This window comes from Sturnira hondurensis, unplaced genomic scaffold (assembly GCF_014824575.4).
Source record: "Sturnira hondurensis isolate 20B ecotype Veracruz unplaced genomic scaffold, ASM1482457v3 Scaffold0009087, whole genome shotgun sequence".
Classification (NCBI taxonomy): domain Eukaryota; kingdom Metazoa; phylum Chordata; class Mammalia; order Chiroptera; family Phyllostomidae; genus Sturnira; species Sturnira hondurensis.
This window is the reverse complement of record NW_028081718.1, coordinates 1,029,701-1,044,294: the sequence shown is the minus strand read 5'-3', so window position 1 is coordinate 1,044,294 and position 14,594 is coordinate 1,029,701. Positions and strand designations below refer to the sequence as shown.

At 49.4% G+C, this 14,594-nt stretch overlaps 1 protein-coding gene across 3 annotated transcripts in view; it reads left to right on the top strand.

Annotated features, from left to right (window-relative positions):
• Positions 1 to 14,594, top strand: part of ADAMTS2 (ADAM metallopeptidase with thrombospondin type 1 motif 2) — a 260,359-nt gene that overhangs the window by 188,958 nt on the left and 56,807 nt on the right. For 2 of the 3 annotated variants that reach the window (XM_037056644.1, XM_037056645.1), the window contains exons 7-10: positions 7,513 to 7,618; positions 7,772 to 7,915; positions 8,318 to 8,450; positions 9,642 to 9,755. In XM_037056644.1, coding sequence (XP_036912539.1) covers positions 7,513 to 7,618; positions 7,772 to 7,915; positions 8,318 to 8,450; positions 9,642 to 9,755 — 497 coding nt within the window. Of the gene's footprint in view, positions 1 to 7,512; positions 7,619 to 7,771; positions 7,916 to 8,317; positions 8,451 to 9,641; positions 9,756 to 10,768; positions 10,860 to 14,594 lie in introns of those variants that run through there. The other variant, XM_037056646.1, reaches the window with a different exon arrangement.

Genomic DNA, 14,594 nt, shown 5'->3' with positions numbered 1-14,594 from the left:
AGAAGAAACACCAGTACAATGTGGAACACAATTGTAGACGGAATGGCAATGACAACATGGCATATCAACACTTGGGGACACGGCTAACACAATGGTTGGAATGGTGTTTATAGCCTTAAGGTCATGTATTAAGAAAAAAAGGCTGAAAAATCAGTCATGGAAACATCTATCTCAAGAAATTTGAAATAGAGATGCAAATTAAAACCACAATGAGATACCACTTTACACCAGTGAGAATGGCTATCATAAACAAAGCAATAAACAACAAATGTTAGAGAGGGTGTGGGGAAAAGGGGACTCTGGTCCAATGTTCGTGGGATTTTAGACTGGTACAACCATTATGGAAAACAGTATGGAATTTTCTCAGAAAACTAAAATTGGACCTGCCCTTTGACCCAGCAATTCCACTGCTAGGTTTGTATCCTAAGAACCCTAAAACACCAATACCAAAGAACATATGCACCCCAATGTACATAGCAGCACAATTTACAATAGCCAAGAGTTGGAAGCAAACTAGTAAATGAATGGATCAAAAAACTATGGTACATATACACAATGGAGTTCTATGCAGCAGAAAGAAAGGAGCTCCTACCTTTTGCAACAGCATGGATGGAACTGGAAAGCATTATGCTTAGTGAAATAAGCCATGTGTTGAAGGACAAATACCATATGATCTCACCTTTAACAGGAAGCTAAACAACAAAACAAGCAAGCAAGCAAAATATAACCAGAGACACTGAAATAGAAAACAGGCTGACAGTGACCAGAGGGAGGGAATTTCAGGGGAAATAGGGGAGGGATTTAGAGGAACATATATAAAGGATACATGGACAACAACTGAGAAGGGTGGAAATGGAAGGGAGGGATAGAGCATGGAGGGGGTGGGATGGGATGGGAGTAATAGACAGAAAACTGTACTTGAAAAGTAATTAAATAATTTTAAAAAGAAAAAAATAAAATACAACAGTATAAAATAAAATATGACACCTTTACAAAAAAAAAAGAAATTTGAAACAAAACATCAAACTAAACTCACAGAAATAGAAGGAAGGAAATTTTAAAGGTAAGAGTTGAAATTAAAATCAATAGTGCAATAGAGAAAACATATAAAACCAAAATTAGTGTCTTTGAAAAAAGTGGATTAAAACAGAAAAGCCCATAGTAATACTCATTTTTAAAAAGAAAGAAAATATAAATTTACTAAAATCACAAATATAAAAGGGACATAATTACAAATTTTACTTTAAAAAGATTATAACATAGTGAGAAGGTATTTTGAACAGCTTTGTGTCAATAAATTTCCCAATTTAGATGAAGGGTACAAATACTTTGACTAAAAATAAAATCTGAGAAAAAATAGAAAATCTGAATAGACTCATATCAATTAAAGATTTTGAATTTATGATGAAAAGCCTTCTTTCAAAGTTAACTCCTGGAATTGATAATTTTACACAAGAATTCTTCATAAGTTCTAAGGAAAAATCATACCAAGCACATACCAATGCTGACACAATGAAAAAAAAAAGCAACATTTTTCCAGCTAATTTTATGAGGTCTGCTAACATTGAAACCACAATCTAAGGACATTGGAAGAGCGAAATACAGGCCAATCTCTCTCAGGAATATAGATACAAAATCTGTCACAGAATATTAGCAAATCAAATTTGGTGCTGTATTTTTTAAAAAGTACTATGTCATAATAAACTTCACTATATTCCAGGAATGCAAGATTTGCTTAACATTTGAAAATCTCATTGTAATTTACCACATTAGCAGAATAAAGGAGAAAAATTTGTCTCCATTGATCATCTCAATTGATCCAGGAAAGGTATTTAACAAAAATCAAGATTCGTTTATGGTCCATGTCCTGCTGAAATAGAACTGGAAGAACTTTCTGAGTGTGGTAACGGACGGCTCCCCTGAAACTGCAACGGCAAGGTGCTGAAAGCTTCTCTCCCGACTGAGACCAGGTCAGGAGTGCCCACTGCCAACACTGGTCTTCACACCCACCGCGGAGGCCCCAGCCAGGGGGGGAGATAAAAATACAGGAATCAGAAAGGGAAAAAATCTGACTCTTGTTTGAAGGTGATATACCAGTGTACATAGAAAATCCAAAAGAATCTAAAAAGAAATCATTAACATTAAAATTATTAAGTAATTTTTGGATTGCATGTCAATATACAAAAGTCAATGGAATTTATGTATTCTAACAATGAACAGATTAAATTTTTAAAATTAGTATCACTTGTACTGGAACAAAAAGCATCAGGTACCTAGGAGTAAGTCTGAGAAAATGTGTCCAAGAACTAGACCAGAAATTATGACAAGGCTTCGATGAAGGGCAGGCAGGGAGACTCCCCAGGGCTCTGAGACCAGGCTCTCCAGGTTCATCTCGAGGGCAACATCATGTGCTCCAGGGCAAATGCAGCTCCAGCAGGACATCTTGAGGGTATTGGCAAGTTGGTTCTAAGGTTTCTACAGACCAGCGGTGAGCCAAGCATAGCCAGGAACAATTGAAGAAGATGATGAAAGTATATTCAATATTTACAAGAATACAATCATTCAAGAGTGTACATTTGATGCGAGGACTTACAAATGTGTCTTTAGAACAGGAGAGAGTCCAGAATTGGACTTCAGCGTGAATAGTGGTTGGTTGCAAAGGTGGCACTGCAGAACAGAGGGGATGATGGCACTTACCCGGTGATGCTGGGCCAGCTGGCCACCCAGACTGGGGAGAGAGTGAAGCCTGGCACCCCTCTTCCATATGCACGTCATACTTGTGGGTGTTTCAGATCCTAACTTAGTGAATTTTACGTCTACCTATGAAAGGTGGAAATAATAATAGGTAATATAATATGATATTAGAATATCTCCTTATTTTTGGAGTTAGAGCAGATTTCTTTAAAAAGAGATAAGCCCTGGGTGGTATGGCTCAGTGGATTGAGTGCTGGCCTGTGAACCAGAGGGTTGCCAGTTCAAGTCCCAGTCAGGGCACATGCCTGGGTTGCAGACCAGGTCCCCAGGAGGAGATGCTTGAGAGGAAACCACACATTGGTATTTCTCTCTGTGTCTTTCTCCCTCCCTTCTTCTCTCTCTAAAAATAAAGAAATAAAATCTTCAAAAAATAAGAGATAAAAAGCACTAAACACAATAGAAAAGATAAACATTACCACATTAACATTAAAACTAATATTCATTAAAGGCATCATTAATCCACTGGGGAAAAATACCCATAGTACATATACTGCATATAGTAAAGATATCTGAAATATGTGAACTCTGGCAAATCAATAACAACAATGCTAATCAAATAACCCCATAGAATCATGGGCAGGAGACTTTCTCAGGCTCTTAACAAAACATAAATGATCCATAAACATATGAAAAGATGCTCAATCTCAATAGATATTAGAGAAATGCAATAAAAACCACAATCAGAAACCAGAACACACCTAACAGAATGGCTAGAATAAAAAAGACTGAGAGCCCCACACCTTGGCAAGGACCGGATATGTAGTTCTCATACTTCTCTGGTAGGGATATAAATTGTGCAACCGCTTTGGGAAACTGCTGAGCAGTATTGATTAAAGCCGAACACAAACGCACCCAGCAGTGGCACACCTACCGGAGGTGCAGGCACACGTGCACCAAAGGGTGATGCAGGGGTGTTAAGTTACTCTCAAACATGGGGTAACTTAAATCCACCAGCAGATGAGTAGGTGGAGATACAGCCACTCGGAAATGACGACCACGGCTGCATGCCACACTGGGGGCAAGTCCCACACCTGGAACGTTGAGTGGAAAGCTCAGGGAAGAAGCAGCTTACTCAGCGTTCCATTGACTTCAGCTCTGGAAGTGAGCAAACTGACCTGTGGTGTCAAAAGACAGGGGAGTAGGAAGGAGGGGCACGTCCAAGAAGGGGCTTCTACAGTGCGAGGGCAGTTTTATCTCGTGACCAGGGAGGTACACAAGTGGGTGTGATCACTTTGTGATAATTCTCTAGTTGTATCCTTATGACTTGTGCATTTTTCCTTCTTTTCTTTTTATTGATTATGCCATTACAGTTGTCACATTTCCCCCCTTCACTCCCCTCCACCCTGCACACCCCTCCCCCACCATTTCCCTCCTTTAGTTTATGTCCATGTATCACAAGTTCTTTAGATTCTATATTTCCCATACTGTTCTTGCCCTCCCCCCTGTCTACTTTCTACCTTATTGTCTATGCTACTTATTCTCTGTACCTTCTCCCCCCTTCTTCTCCTCCCACTCCCCTGTTGCTAACCCTCCATGTAATCTCCATTTCTATGGTTGTGCTCCTGATCTAGCTTTCTGCTTAGTTTGCTTTGTTTTAGGTGTGGTTGTTAATAACTGTGAGTTTGCTGTCCTTTCACTGTTCATATTTTCATCTTCTTTTTCTTATATAAGTCCCTTTAACATTTCATATAATAAGGGCTTGGTGATGATGAACTCCTTGAATTTGACCTTATCTGAGAAGCACTTTATCTGGCCTTCCATTCTAAATGAAAGCTTTGCTGGATAAAGCAATCTTGGATGTAGGTCCTTGCATTTCATGACTTGGAATACTTCTTTCCAGCCCCTTCTTGCCTGTAAGGTCTCTTTTGAGAAATCCGGTGACAGTCTGATGGGAACTCCTCTGTAGGTGACTGTCCCCTTATCTCTTGCTGCTTCCAAGGATTCTCTCCTTCATTTTAATCTTGGCTAATGTAATTATGATGTGCCTTGGGGTGTTCCTTCTTGGGTCCAACTTTGGGACTCTCTGAGCTTCCTGGATTTTCTGGAAGTCTATTTCCTCTGCCAGACTGGAGAAGTTCTCCTTTATTATTTGTTCAAATAAGGTTTCTATTTGCTCTTTCTCTTCTCCTTCTGGTACCCCTATAATTCGATGTTGGAACATTTAAGGATGTCCTGTGCATTTTTATGGGCATAAGTAGTACTTCAAAAGAAAGAGCTCGAACAATTTATGTAGAAATAATTATTCAGAGGGGTGTACCCATTTCACCCACCTCATCCTCTATGGATGGTCATTTTTTTATTTTCTTATCCCCACCCAAAGACACTTTTTCATTTTTTTTAGAGCTAGAGGGAAAGAGAGAAACATCCAATGTGAGAGAGAAGCATTGATTGGTTGCCTCCAGTATGCTCCCCATCCCAGGGTCGGACCCACATCCTAAGCATGTGTCTGAACTTTAATCAAACCTGCCACCTTTCAGTCTATGGGACCACAGTTCAACCAACTGAGTCACCCAGCCAGGGCTAGATGGTCACATTTTATTAGTTTCCAGCTGATCATTCCAGTAATCCTTTATAGTTATAAACACAAGCATATTTATGTTTATTCCTCTCACCACTTTCTTCCCTGAATTATTACACACACCACTCTACTTCTTGCTCTGCTCTCTCCACTGCCACTTGCCCGTATTTGCATATCTAGAGAGGCTTCTAGGTGCTGGGCGGCTAAGAAGGTTAGTTTATGTTAACCAACCATCTCTGACACTAGAGTATCTCCCTAGCCACACCAACTGGCACCACCATGGGATGGAGACTGTGAATCCAGTCCCACTGAACACAGAACAAGGCTTCTGTTTGGTGCCGGTCTCTTCATTTTGAGGGGCTGCTCGTGCCCCTTCAAGGCCTGCAGTAATCTATCAGCCTTGTCCAGGCGAGAGCTCCCATGGGGACAGACTGTCCCAGAGGAAGGAAACTTTTATATTAAATGACCTCTTCTCTCATTTAAAAATGTGGAAAGACAGCCAAGTATTACTGAACATTTTTTTAAAAGTACCAAGTTGGGAAGCAAAATCAAAAAACTGACTTCAGAGGAAACAGATAATTTAGAAAATGGAAAAGAACTCTTTAAAAAGTAATATTGCCAGAATGTTTGGGAAAATACACCCATAAACCCAGAGCAGGTTGCTAAGAAGAATTAGAGAGCAATAAAGATAGAGTTTTTATGGAATTAAAGATGTGATGGGTAAAATATAAAATTTAAAAGCTGAGGCACAAAGTCAAGGGTATCCAAAAAGATTAAAATATGAGAGAAATGTTAGGAGACACAATTCAGGATGTACGATATGTATCTAACAAGATTTCCAGAAAGAGAGAACAACAGGAAAATAACAGACAGAAGGGTATAAAGAAAACAATGAAGATCCTTTTTCAAATCTTCAGGCCTCAAAGGCCCACATCTGCTGAGTGCCGTGGATCAGAAGCGGTTGCAGGAGGCCAGGTGGACGTACAAAGGATTGGCGAGAGCTCCCCAAGCTTTGCTCTGGCCCCCAATTCAAGAAAATCATCTTGAAATGCACAGAGCAAAACATAGTTGAAGATAGAGGTTTTTCCAGTTATTCCCAGGAAAGGACTGTGGTCAGATTGCTCACACCGACAGGTCTGAGGCCCGCGCACCTTCCCTCCTTCTCAACCCTTCTCCTTCACGGCTGTCCTTCGGGCTCTCCCATGGGGTCTGAGCGCAGTGAGGTTAGGTCAGTGTTCCCCGAGTGGGACCCCTTGCTTTACGGGCCTCTCAGGCCCCCAGATGCCACAGCAGAAGCCCCACTTCAGCACCAGCAGCTCTGTCTCCACTCTTTATCTTGCCCGGGGCCAAATGGTGGGCCTTACTTTCCGGCTTTGCTGCCTCTGGTGGGGTCTCCGTGCCAGGCCTCCCAACCTGCCCCCCACCCCCACTCTCCACTCCCTCGCCCTCCCACCCCTGTCTTCTGAAGAAACCCAGCGATCAGGCTCCAGCCAGCAGAGCTCAGTCTTCCACCACAGGGCCCCATTCTCCCCTGCCAAGTCCCTCAGCCCTGCCCTGGCTCCCTGCCAGTCTCCCTCCCGTGGGGCCACACAGAGTCACTGGATTGGCACAATGCACTGCATCTCACTGTAATCTGCGAGTTCAGCGGTCCCTTCAGAGCCGAGTGACTGGGTGAGGCAGCGAGAGAGTCACTGTGCATCTCTGTCAGGGGGCATGCTCTGTGGCCACAACCTTGCCACACTCCTCCCTCCCTTTCTGGCTGTACCTGCCCCTCACCCCCTGGAGGAGGGGACCCTCTGGCAGGAATGTAGCTCAGAATCTTCTCAGCCTGGGCACAGGGTTAGTAGGCCAAAGGCTTCATGGGCCCTGTTATCTGTGGCTGTATGCCTTCAGTCCCCTTGTCCTGACCACTCAGCATGGCCAACAGGGCAGTGTGGCCTGTGGTGTTCATTGCCTGGCCATATCCAGGGGCCCCTCTGAGGCCTACCCCTGCTGCAGCCCCCTGTGCCCTGTGGGAGTGGGTCCAGCTGGGTCTTCTAGGTCCCGAAGCCAAGTGGGGAGGTGGGTGTGTCGAGATGACAGAAAGCCTGCCAAGTGAGACCTGTCATGGGGAGCGGGTGGGCAGGACTGAGACCTGCTGCCCGGGCAGGGCTCTCCTGAGCTGTGCCCCTAGGAGCAGGTGGCTCTGTCCTGGGGACCATGGGCCCTGGGAGCTGGAGCCACCCTTCATCTCCTCCCAGGCTACGCTCCTGTCACCGGTATGTGCCACCCCGTCCGAAGCTGCACCCTGAACCACGAGGATGGCTTCTCCTCGGCGTTTGTGGTAGCCCACGAGACTGGCCACGTGTAAGTGGCCCCAGCGCCCTGACTGTCTGGGAAAGGCTGCCTGAGGGGCCCCACTTCTCCGAGCCAGGCCCACAGAGGGAGGGTGGGTAGGGCAAAGCAGATAGGCCAGCATGGCAGGCGGAGGCTCAGCAAGGCTGCGTGGCTCCCGTGCAGGCTGGGCATGGAGCATGATGGGCAAGGCAACCGCTGTGGTGACGAGGTCCGGCTGGGCAGCATCATGGCGCCCCTGGTTCAAGCAGCCTTCCACCGCTTCCACTGGTCCCGCTGCAGCCAGCAGGAACTGAACCGCTACCTGCAGTGAGTACCACCCTGTTCCCCCACAGACAGCCTGGAGCCTGGGGCTCAGCTGTAGCAAGGTTCATGTCCTGGTGTGCCTGGGCCCAGCACGAACCCCCACACCTTGGGTCCTCCAATTCCAGGTACAGGGGAGGGGAGAGGCAGTGAGCAGCACAGGTCAGTGTTGGGGAGGGCTCCCACTGTGGGGGGCATCTTTAATAGACACCTGGGATCTAGTAAACCAGCCCCTGGGTAGTTTGCACCAAGGAACAGAAATGCAGCCAGGAAACTGATGCAGTACAGCCAAGAGCTGGGATGTACAGATAAGCCCTCCAGACAGCTCCAGGAGGGGCCTCAGCTGCCCTACAGGCTTGGTGGCCAGTCCGGCTGAAGGCAGCCTGCAGCACCCATGTCCCCTCACAGCTCTTATGACTGCCTGCGGGATGACCCCTTCGCTCACGACTGGCCAACGCTGCCCCAGCTCCCTGGGCTGCATTACTCCATGAATGAGCAGTGCCGCTTCGACTTCGGCCTGGGCTACATGATGTGCACTGCGGTGAGTGTCAGAGCCGGCACCCTGGGGCAGCATTTCCCTCCACACCCAGTCATGCACAGTGCCCACCTGCCCAACTAAACTTAGTCCTGGGCAGGGAGCACACAGCTGACAAGGGCTGTAACCTGGGCATCAGCAAGGGATGCTGGGGGCCTGGCAAGGCCCTGTGTGGTCTGCAAAGTTCAGGAGGGCTTCCCTAGGAAGAGGTGAGGGGTGAGGCTGAGTGGGAGGACACGGCATTCCAGAGTCAGGAATCACTAGTGCAAAGGCCTGGAGGTGTGGGCACATCGCACACAGAGGGGCATCCAGTGGTTCCCTGGGGCTGAGGGCTGAGACACAGCTGTCAGCATCTGAAAACTGGGTGTATCTGCTGGCATGGGCCACCACCTATGCAGCAGCTCAGCAAGAGCATTAGTGCCTGTCAGTGTCTGCCTCAGTGCTCACCTCCCCTGCACAGAGGAGGCCTGCAAAGGATCCCCGTTTTACAGATGAGGAGTTGGGGGCCCATAGAGCGGAGGTAAAGTGCCTGAGGCCACAGAGTGAGTGGGTAGGAAGGGTGGATCTGGGTCCCAAGGCTGTCTAACCCGCTGCACAAGAGCCTGGGGAATATGGTAGGCAATGGGGAGCTTCAGAAAAGTTTAAAGGGGGGAGTGGCACCGCCAGGTCTAGTCTCAACAGTACCCTTCAGCGGTGCCCAGAAGGAAGGGCTCTCAGGGTATGAAGCAGAAAGTCAGCAAAGAAGTCCCTATGAGGCCCAGAAGACAGAGGGCAAGGCTGGAGCAGGGACAGGGCCTGTTGGAGCAGAGGGTTGGGCTTCAGGAGAAGGTCAAGAGGTGGGTCAGGAGGTGCACTTAGGGCACTGTAGTGACAGCCCCTGGGCCAGAGAGATGCCCACCCAGCACTCATGCCAGGCACACTGGCCCTCAGCTGTTTGTCCAGACCCCATGGGAAGTGCAGCCATCAAGGGTGGGGAGCTTCAAAGGCCCAGTAACCCACAGGGACTTGAATCAGTGGCCGTACACCTGAGATTCTCATGGCCTCAGAATCACAGGGAGCTCAGGGCACCCGCTGGCCACACAGGCCTGTCCCTGAGAGTTAGGCCATGCCTAGCTGCACAGCTGTCCAAGAGGATCTGGGGGAACAGGGTACCCCCAGTGGGAAGCACCCTAACTAGCAGCTGGTGTTCTCTTTCAGTTCCGGACCTTCGACCCCTGCAAGCAGCTGTGGTGCAGCCACCCTGACAATCCCTACTTTTGCAAGACCAAGAAGGGCCCCCCGCTGGATGGAACCATGTGTGCACCTGGCAAGGTGAGTCTGGGCAGAGGGCAGGCACCAAGGCACACTCAGATCACCAGGCACAGTCCCTTCAGAGCCTAGGGGATGAGCAGCGGGCGGGGAACATCCCCTGCCTCCTTTCTAATAATGCGTCACTCCATGCATCACTCCAGAGCAAATATGATGTCTCAGAGCTCCTCACTGTGCTTCAGTCCCCCACCTCTGAGGAGCAGTTATAGGGTTCCAGCAGTCTTCAGTCTCCCCTGCACACTGTGGGGTCTGGGTCACCTCATCTTGAGGTCAGCATTGGGGTCAGGTGGCTGCTGGGTCCCCAGGCCCAGCATCAGGCCTAGCCTGTCCACCTCTGAGACCTCTGTGTTTGCCCCCTAGTGGACAGACTTGCCCCTCAAAGTCAGTCAGTAATTGCTCACCACCATCTGCCATGTGCCCAGGCCCACCTCCCACCTCCAACAAATCAGCAGAAAGACCCTCCCAGTACTTTCTGTCCTGACTCTGAGCCTGATTCTCATTGGCTCCAATGAAAGCTCATACTCACTCCTTGGCCAATCACTTGCTAGGGGTCTGGCTTATGCAGATGAGCCTAAGGTATGTCCCAGCCCACCAGGGCTCAGCCCACTGAAGCTGCACATACCTGCACCTGCTCTGTGGGGAAATAGGGTAGACTCCAGCCCATGTCCACAAAACCAGGCCTAGAAAGTCCCCAAATACGATGGACCTGAGGTTCCTCCAGGTGGGTCTTAAGTTCTGCTTAATTTTATTTTGTCCATGGTCTAGTTTCTTAAAGCTACAGATCCCTAATCCCAATCCTACAGATTTTGGTTTGCAATAATAATCAGGAATTGTTTTTGTAATTTTTAAAATTATGGTGAAGTCCACGTAACATAAAATGCACTTTTTTAGCCAGTTTATAGTGTGCAATACAGTGGTGTTTAGTTACATCACCACCATGTAGTTGTAAAACTTTTTCATTGCCCCAAAAGGAGATCCCATTAAGCAGTGACTCTTCATTCCCTTCCTCTCCCCAGCCTCTGGCAACCACTGATATACCCTGAGTCTCCATGCCTACTCTGGAATTTCATATAACTGGAATCATATAATATGTGGCCTTGTGTGTCTTGCTTCTCTTATTCAGCAACATGTTTTTCGAGGCCTGTGTCAGTGCTTGCTTCCTTTTCATGGCTGAATAAATAGTCCCACTGTCTGGGTGCACCACACTGTGCTGATCTGTTTGCCTGTCGATGGCATGTGTGTTGTCTCCACCTTCTGGTGTTTGTGAATGGGCTGCTGTGAACCTTGTGAGCATGTTTTGTTTGAAGACCTGGGAGTTCATATTTTTAAGAGGTACCCAGGTGATTTGGCTGTGCCCCCAAGTCTTAATGAATGATTAGAAACTGAAGGTGGGATGTTTGGTAGTGAAACACAAGAAACCTAGTAATACCAGTACTAACCACACAGCCCTCCTCCTCACAGGAGCTCGACAAAGGGAACAGGGCCCTGAAGCATTTGCCATAGCCCCAGTGCGGGGCTCAGTGCACCCAGAGTTGGAGAATGAGTCTAGCTCAGCATGGCCTCCTACCCCAGGCCACCCCTCCCAACCACGCTGGGCAGAGGGACAGTGGCAGGAGTGGGAGGCAGGCCCTGCACTGTCAGACTCACCTGGGAGTGGGGCTGACCTTCACCCCCAGGCACCTAGCCAGCAGGAGGAGGTGGGTCAGAGAGTACCACCGTGCCCAGCTGATGGGCCCTCCTTCCACAGGGTGGAGGGGCCTGGTGAGGAAGATGGGCAGATGCAGCAGAAGAGCCCCTTCGGCGCAGATACCACTGACCCAGCCATCACCCTCTACTCTTTAGGTGGTAGGGCCCTTTGTTAATTTAGCCCAGCAAATAAAATTGCCGTTTTTGTATGGAAAAAAAACAGAGTTATGCTGATTGAGGGGGCAGAGTTGCACCTCAGGTCAGCCTGCCATGGTTCACAAGAGCACAGGTTGAAAATCCCTAAACTAGGGATTCTCATTGTGTGGAGTGGGGATGCAGGAGCAAAGGGGGGCACCTCCTGGGTGCCCCTCAGAATCCTGCACCTGTGTGCATTTATAAGTGTCAACACTTACTTATTATGGTACTGTAATTTTGTATTTTAAAGTTAGTCATTTCTTACCTCCTTCTTTGCTGCAAGAAAAGCCACAGGGACAAGGAGAGGGGGGACCAAGTTGGAGGAATAACAGATCATCTCAGGCTGTGCTGAGCTCTTCAGTCCCTCTCTGTCCCTCTTTGTCCCCCCCTTCCTTTGGGCCCCTCAGCAGGGGTCCCCATGCTCAGGCTTCTGTCCCAGCCAGGCATCCTCATTGTCCATACTCCCCAGGTGGCCACCCCAAACATTGTCCCTCTCAACCTGTGCTGCCATATTACACCGCTGCACACGCACAGTGTGTGTTCATTATTTCCGGGATGCAGAACACTCTGTATCTATTCTCTGTACAGAGAGGGGATGCGAGGGAAGCAGCAGAGTGTGCAGATGGGCTTGTTCGTCCTGCGGCTCTCTCACTGTCTGCTTGGGGCCACCCACTGGGCATTCCGCCCCATGGGCCTAGGCGAGATGGGGCTGAGAAGGTCAGGTGCACAGCCCAGGCCCAGTGGGTGTGCAGCTCTCCTGTGGAGTGGAGTTTTGGAGGGCCAGGGGTGGCTGAGATGGGAGAGGTGAACATGTTGCCCTTGGACAGAGAAGTGGGCAGTGGACCTGTGGATCAGGCTGAGGAGGCTGCACGGCCTTCAGCCCCCTATACATCCCTCCATTTACTCATTCATTTGCTCGTTCATCCCATGCATGCAGCCCCTCCACCTCCATGGGACCTGCAGTCTGTGGGATCAGCCATGAACGTGACGTGGCAGTGAGGACGCAGATGGGGAGTGGCCTGTCGGGGAGCTCAGGAGGCTCCCGGGCAGTGACCCAGCTGCAGTTGGAGGTCAGGGAGTAGTGGGAGCAACACTGCCACTGGGGGCTGCACTGGGGTGCATATGCTGGGTGGGAGCATAGCTGGTGAGAGGAGCACAGTGTTTGAGGATCAGTGTGTTAATAGAAAACGTCAGGTGGAATAAAGCCAAGAGGAGACGACGGCCATTGAAAAGGCAGTATGCTCCTCACAGGTCTGGAAAGGAGCCCCACCCCCACCATGCCACAGGGCAGGAGGGCACACCCAAAAGCAGTAGCGGGGGTCAGGAGGCAGAGGGATGGGGGACTGGGATTTACACAGGAAGAAACAGCAGAGGCTAAGGCTGGGCAGACAGGCTTATGATTGGCTAGTGTGAATAATTTCTGTGGGCATTGGGGCATAGGGGCTGTCCCCTGTCCTCTGGCCCTTGTCTCAGGGTGACCAGGGCTAGTGGCCCAGAGTGTGAGAGCCTGTGAAGCAGGTGGTTGGAGTGGGAGCTCTGGCCAGGGGGGTTGCACATGCAAGGAATGCTCTCAGGTTGGCTGTTTACCATCTCTGTAGGATTCAGATGTGACGGCATTGGAAGCTGGAAGAGACACAGTTAACACTCACAGCTCCCAGGAGGTGGGGTGATGGTGGGAAGAGGGAGGAACTGGACCACATGCTTCCTGTGCATGGTCTCTGTCCTGCCCTTGCAGTGTTGCAGACCTGCCCCAGAGCTGCTGTGCTTGCCCTGTGGCCACGACACCTGTGGTTGTGCACTCCGTAGGTGGGGCCAGGCCAGTGCAGAGGGTCCTCCCAAGTGGTTGTGTCCTGCAGGCCAGGCCGGCAGGCTCACCTTGCCTTCCTGTGCCTGAGCCAGATTCAGGGCAGCAGACGGAGCCCTGCCCAGCCAGTGCTCCTATCTGGGTGTCTTGGCAGGAAAGGGTGCTTCCTCTGTGTGCCCTCACGTCCACCTGCAACACCCTGGGGAAGCAGCAGCCACCCTATGTTTCCATGAGCTTCCAGGAAGGACCGTTTCAGAGATGCCTGCCTGAGATGCAAAGGCCCCACCATGATACCCGTGCTCTTGTTTCCTGTACAGAGGAGAACTGGCAGGCAGGCACAGTAACAGGGACACCCTGAATTTGAGCCCTGGGTGCCTCTTCCTCACTCTGTCACCTGGTGCCATTCTTTCCTCCTCAGGCAAGTCACCTAAGTGCTCGACTTGCTTACCCTCCTGTCAGGCTCCAGGCACGTGGTACCCACTGGGGATTTGCTGGTGGACAGCGGACGGAAAGCCAGCCCTCACAGTTTAGAATGCTTAACTTCCTGAAACAGACAGCCTGCCCCTCAGGCTCTCAGAGCCCCCAGCCTTCTCTTGGCCTGCCAGGCACACAAGCAGTGCCCAGGGTGCCAGCTCTCAAGGCACCCAGGTCAGGTCGTCCCAGGGTTCGCTCCAGACACAAATGTGCTTTCAAACGTTTCAATAGCTCTACTGGATGAAATATTTGTAAGCATTGAAACTTGTCATGTAGCATTTTAATAACATTAAACATGCTTCTTTCATAGTAACACTTAGATATCAAAGAGTGTCCATATGGGGCAATTGCAGTCTGTTAAGCAGTGGTTCCCCTACCTCCCTCCTCCGACATCTTGGCCGCCCTTGTTTCCCATGGTCCACAGTAATGTAGAGGCCCTACCCCAACCCCAGCCCCAGCCTTCAGAGGTGCAAGGACGCTCCCTCGCTTGCTCTCCCTCCACTCAGGCTGCTCTAACACAAATGCCACATGGAACACAGTTCTGGAGGCTGGAAGCAGACATCCAGTGCTGGCAGGGGTCAGGGTCTGGTGAGGGCTGCAGACTCTCTGCCTCCTCACATTTGGAGAGAGAAATCATCTCTCTCATGTCTCATTATGGAGGCATCAATGCCATTCCAGAGGAC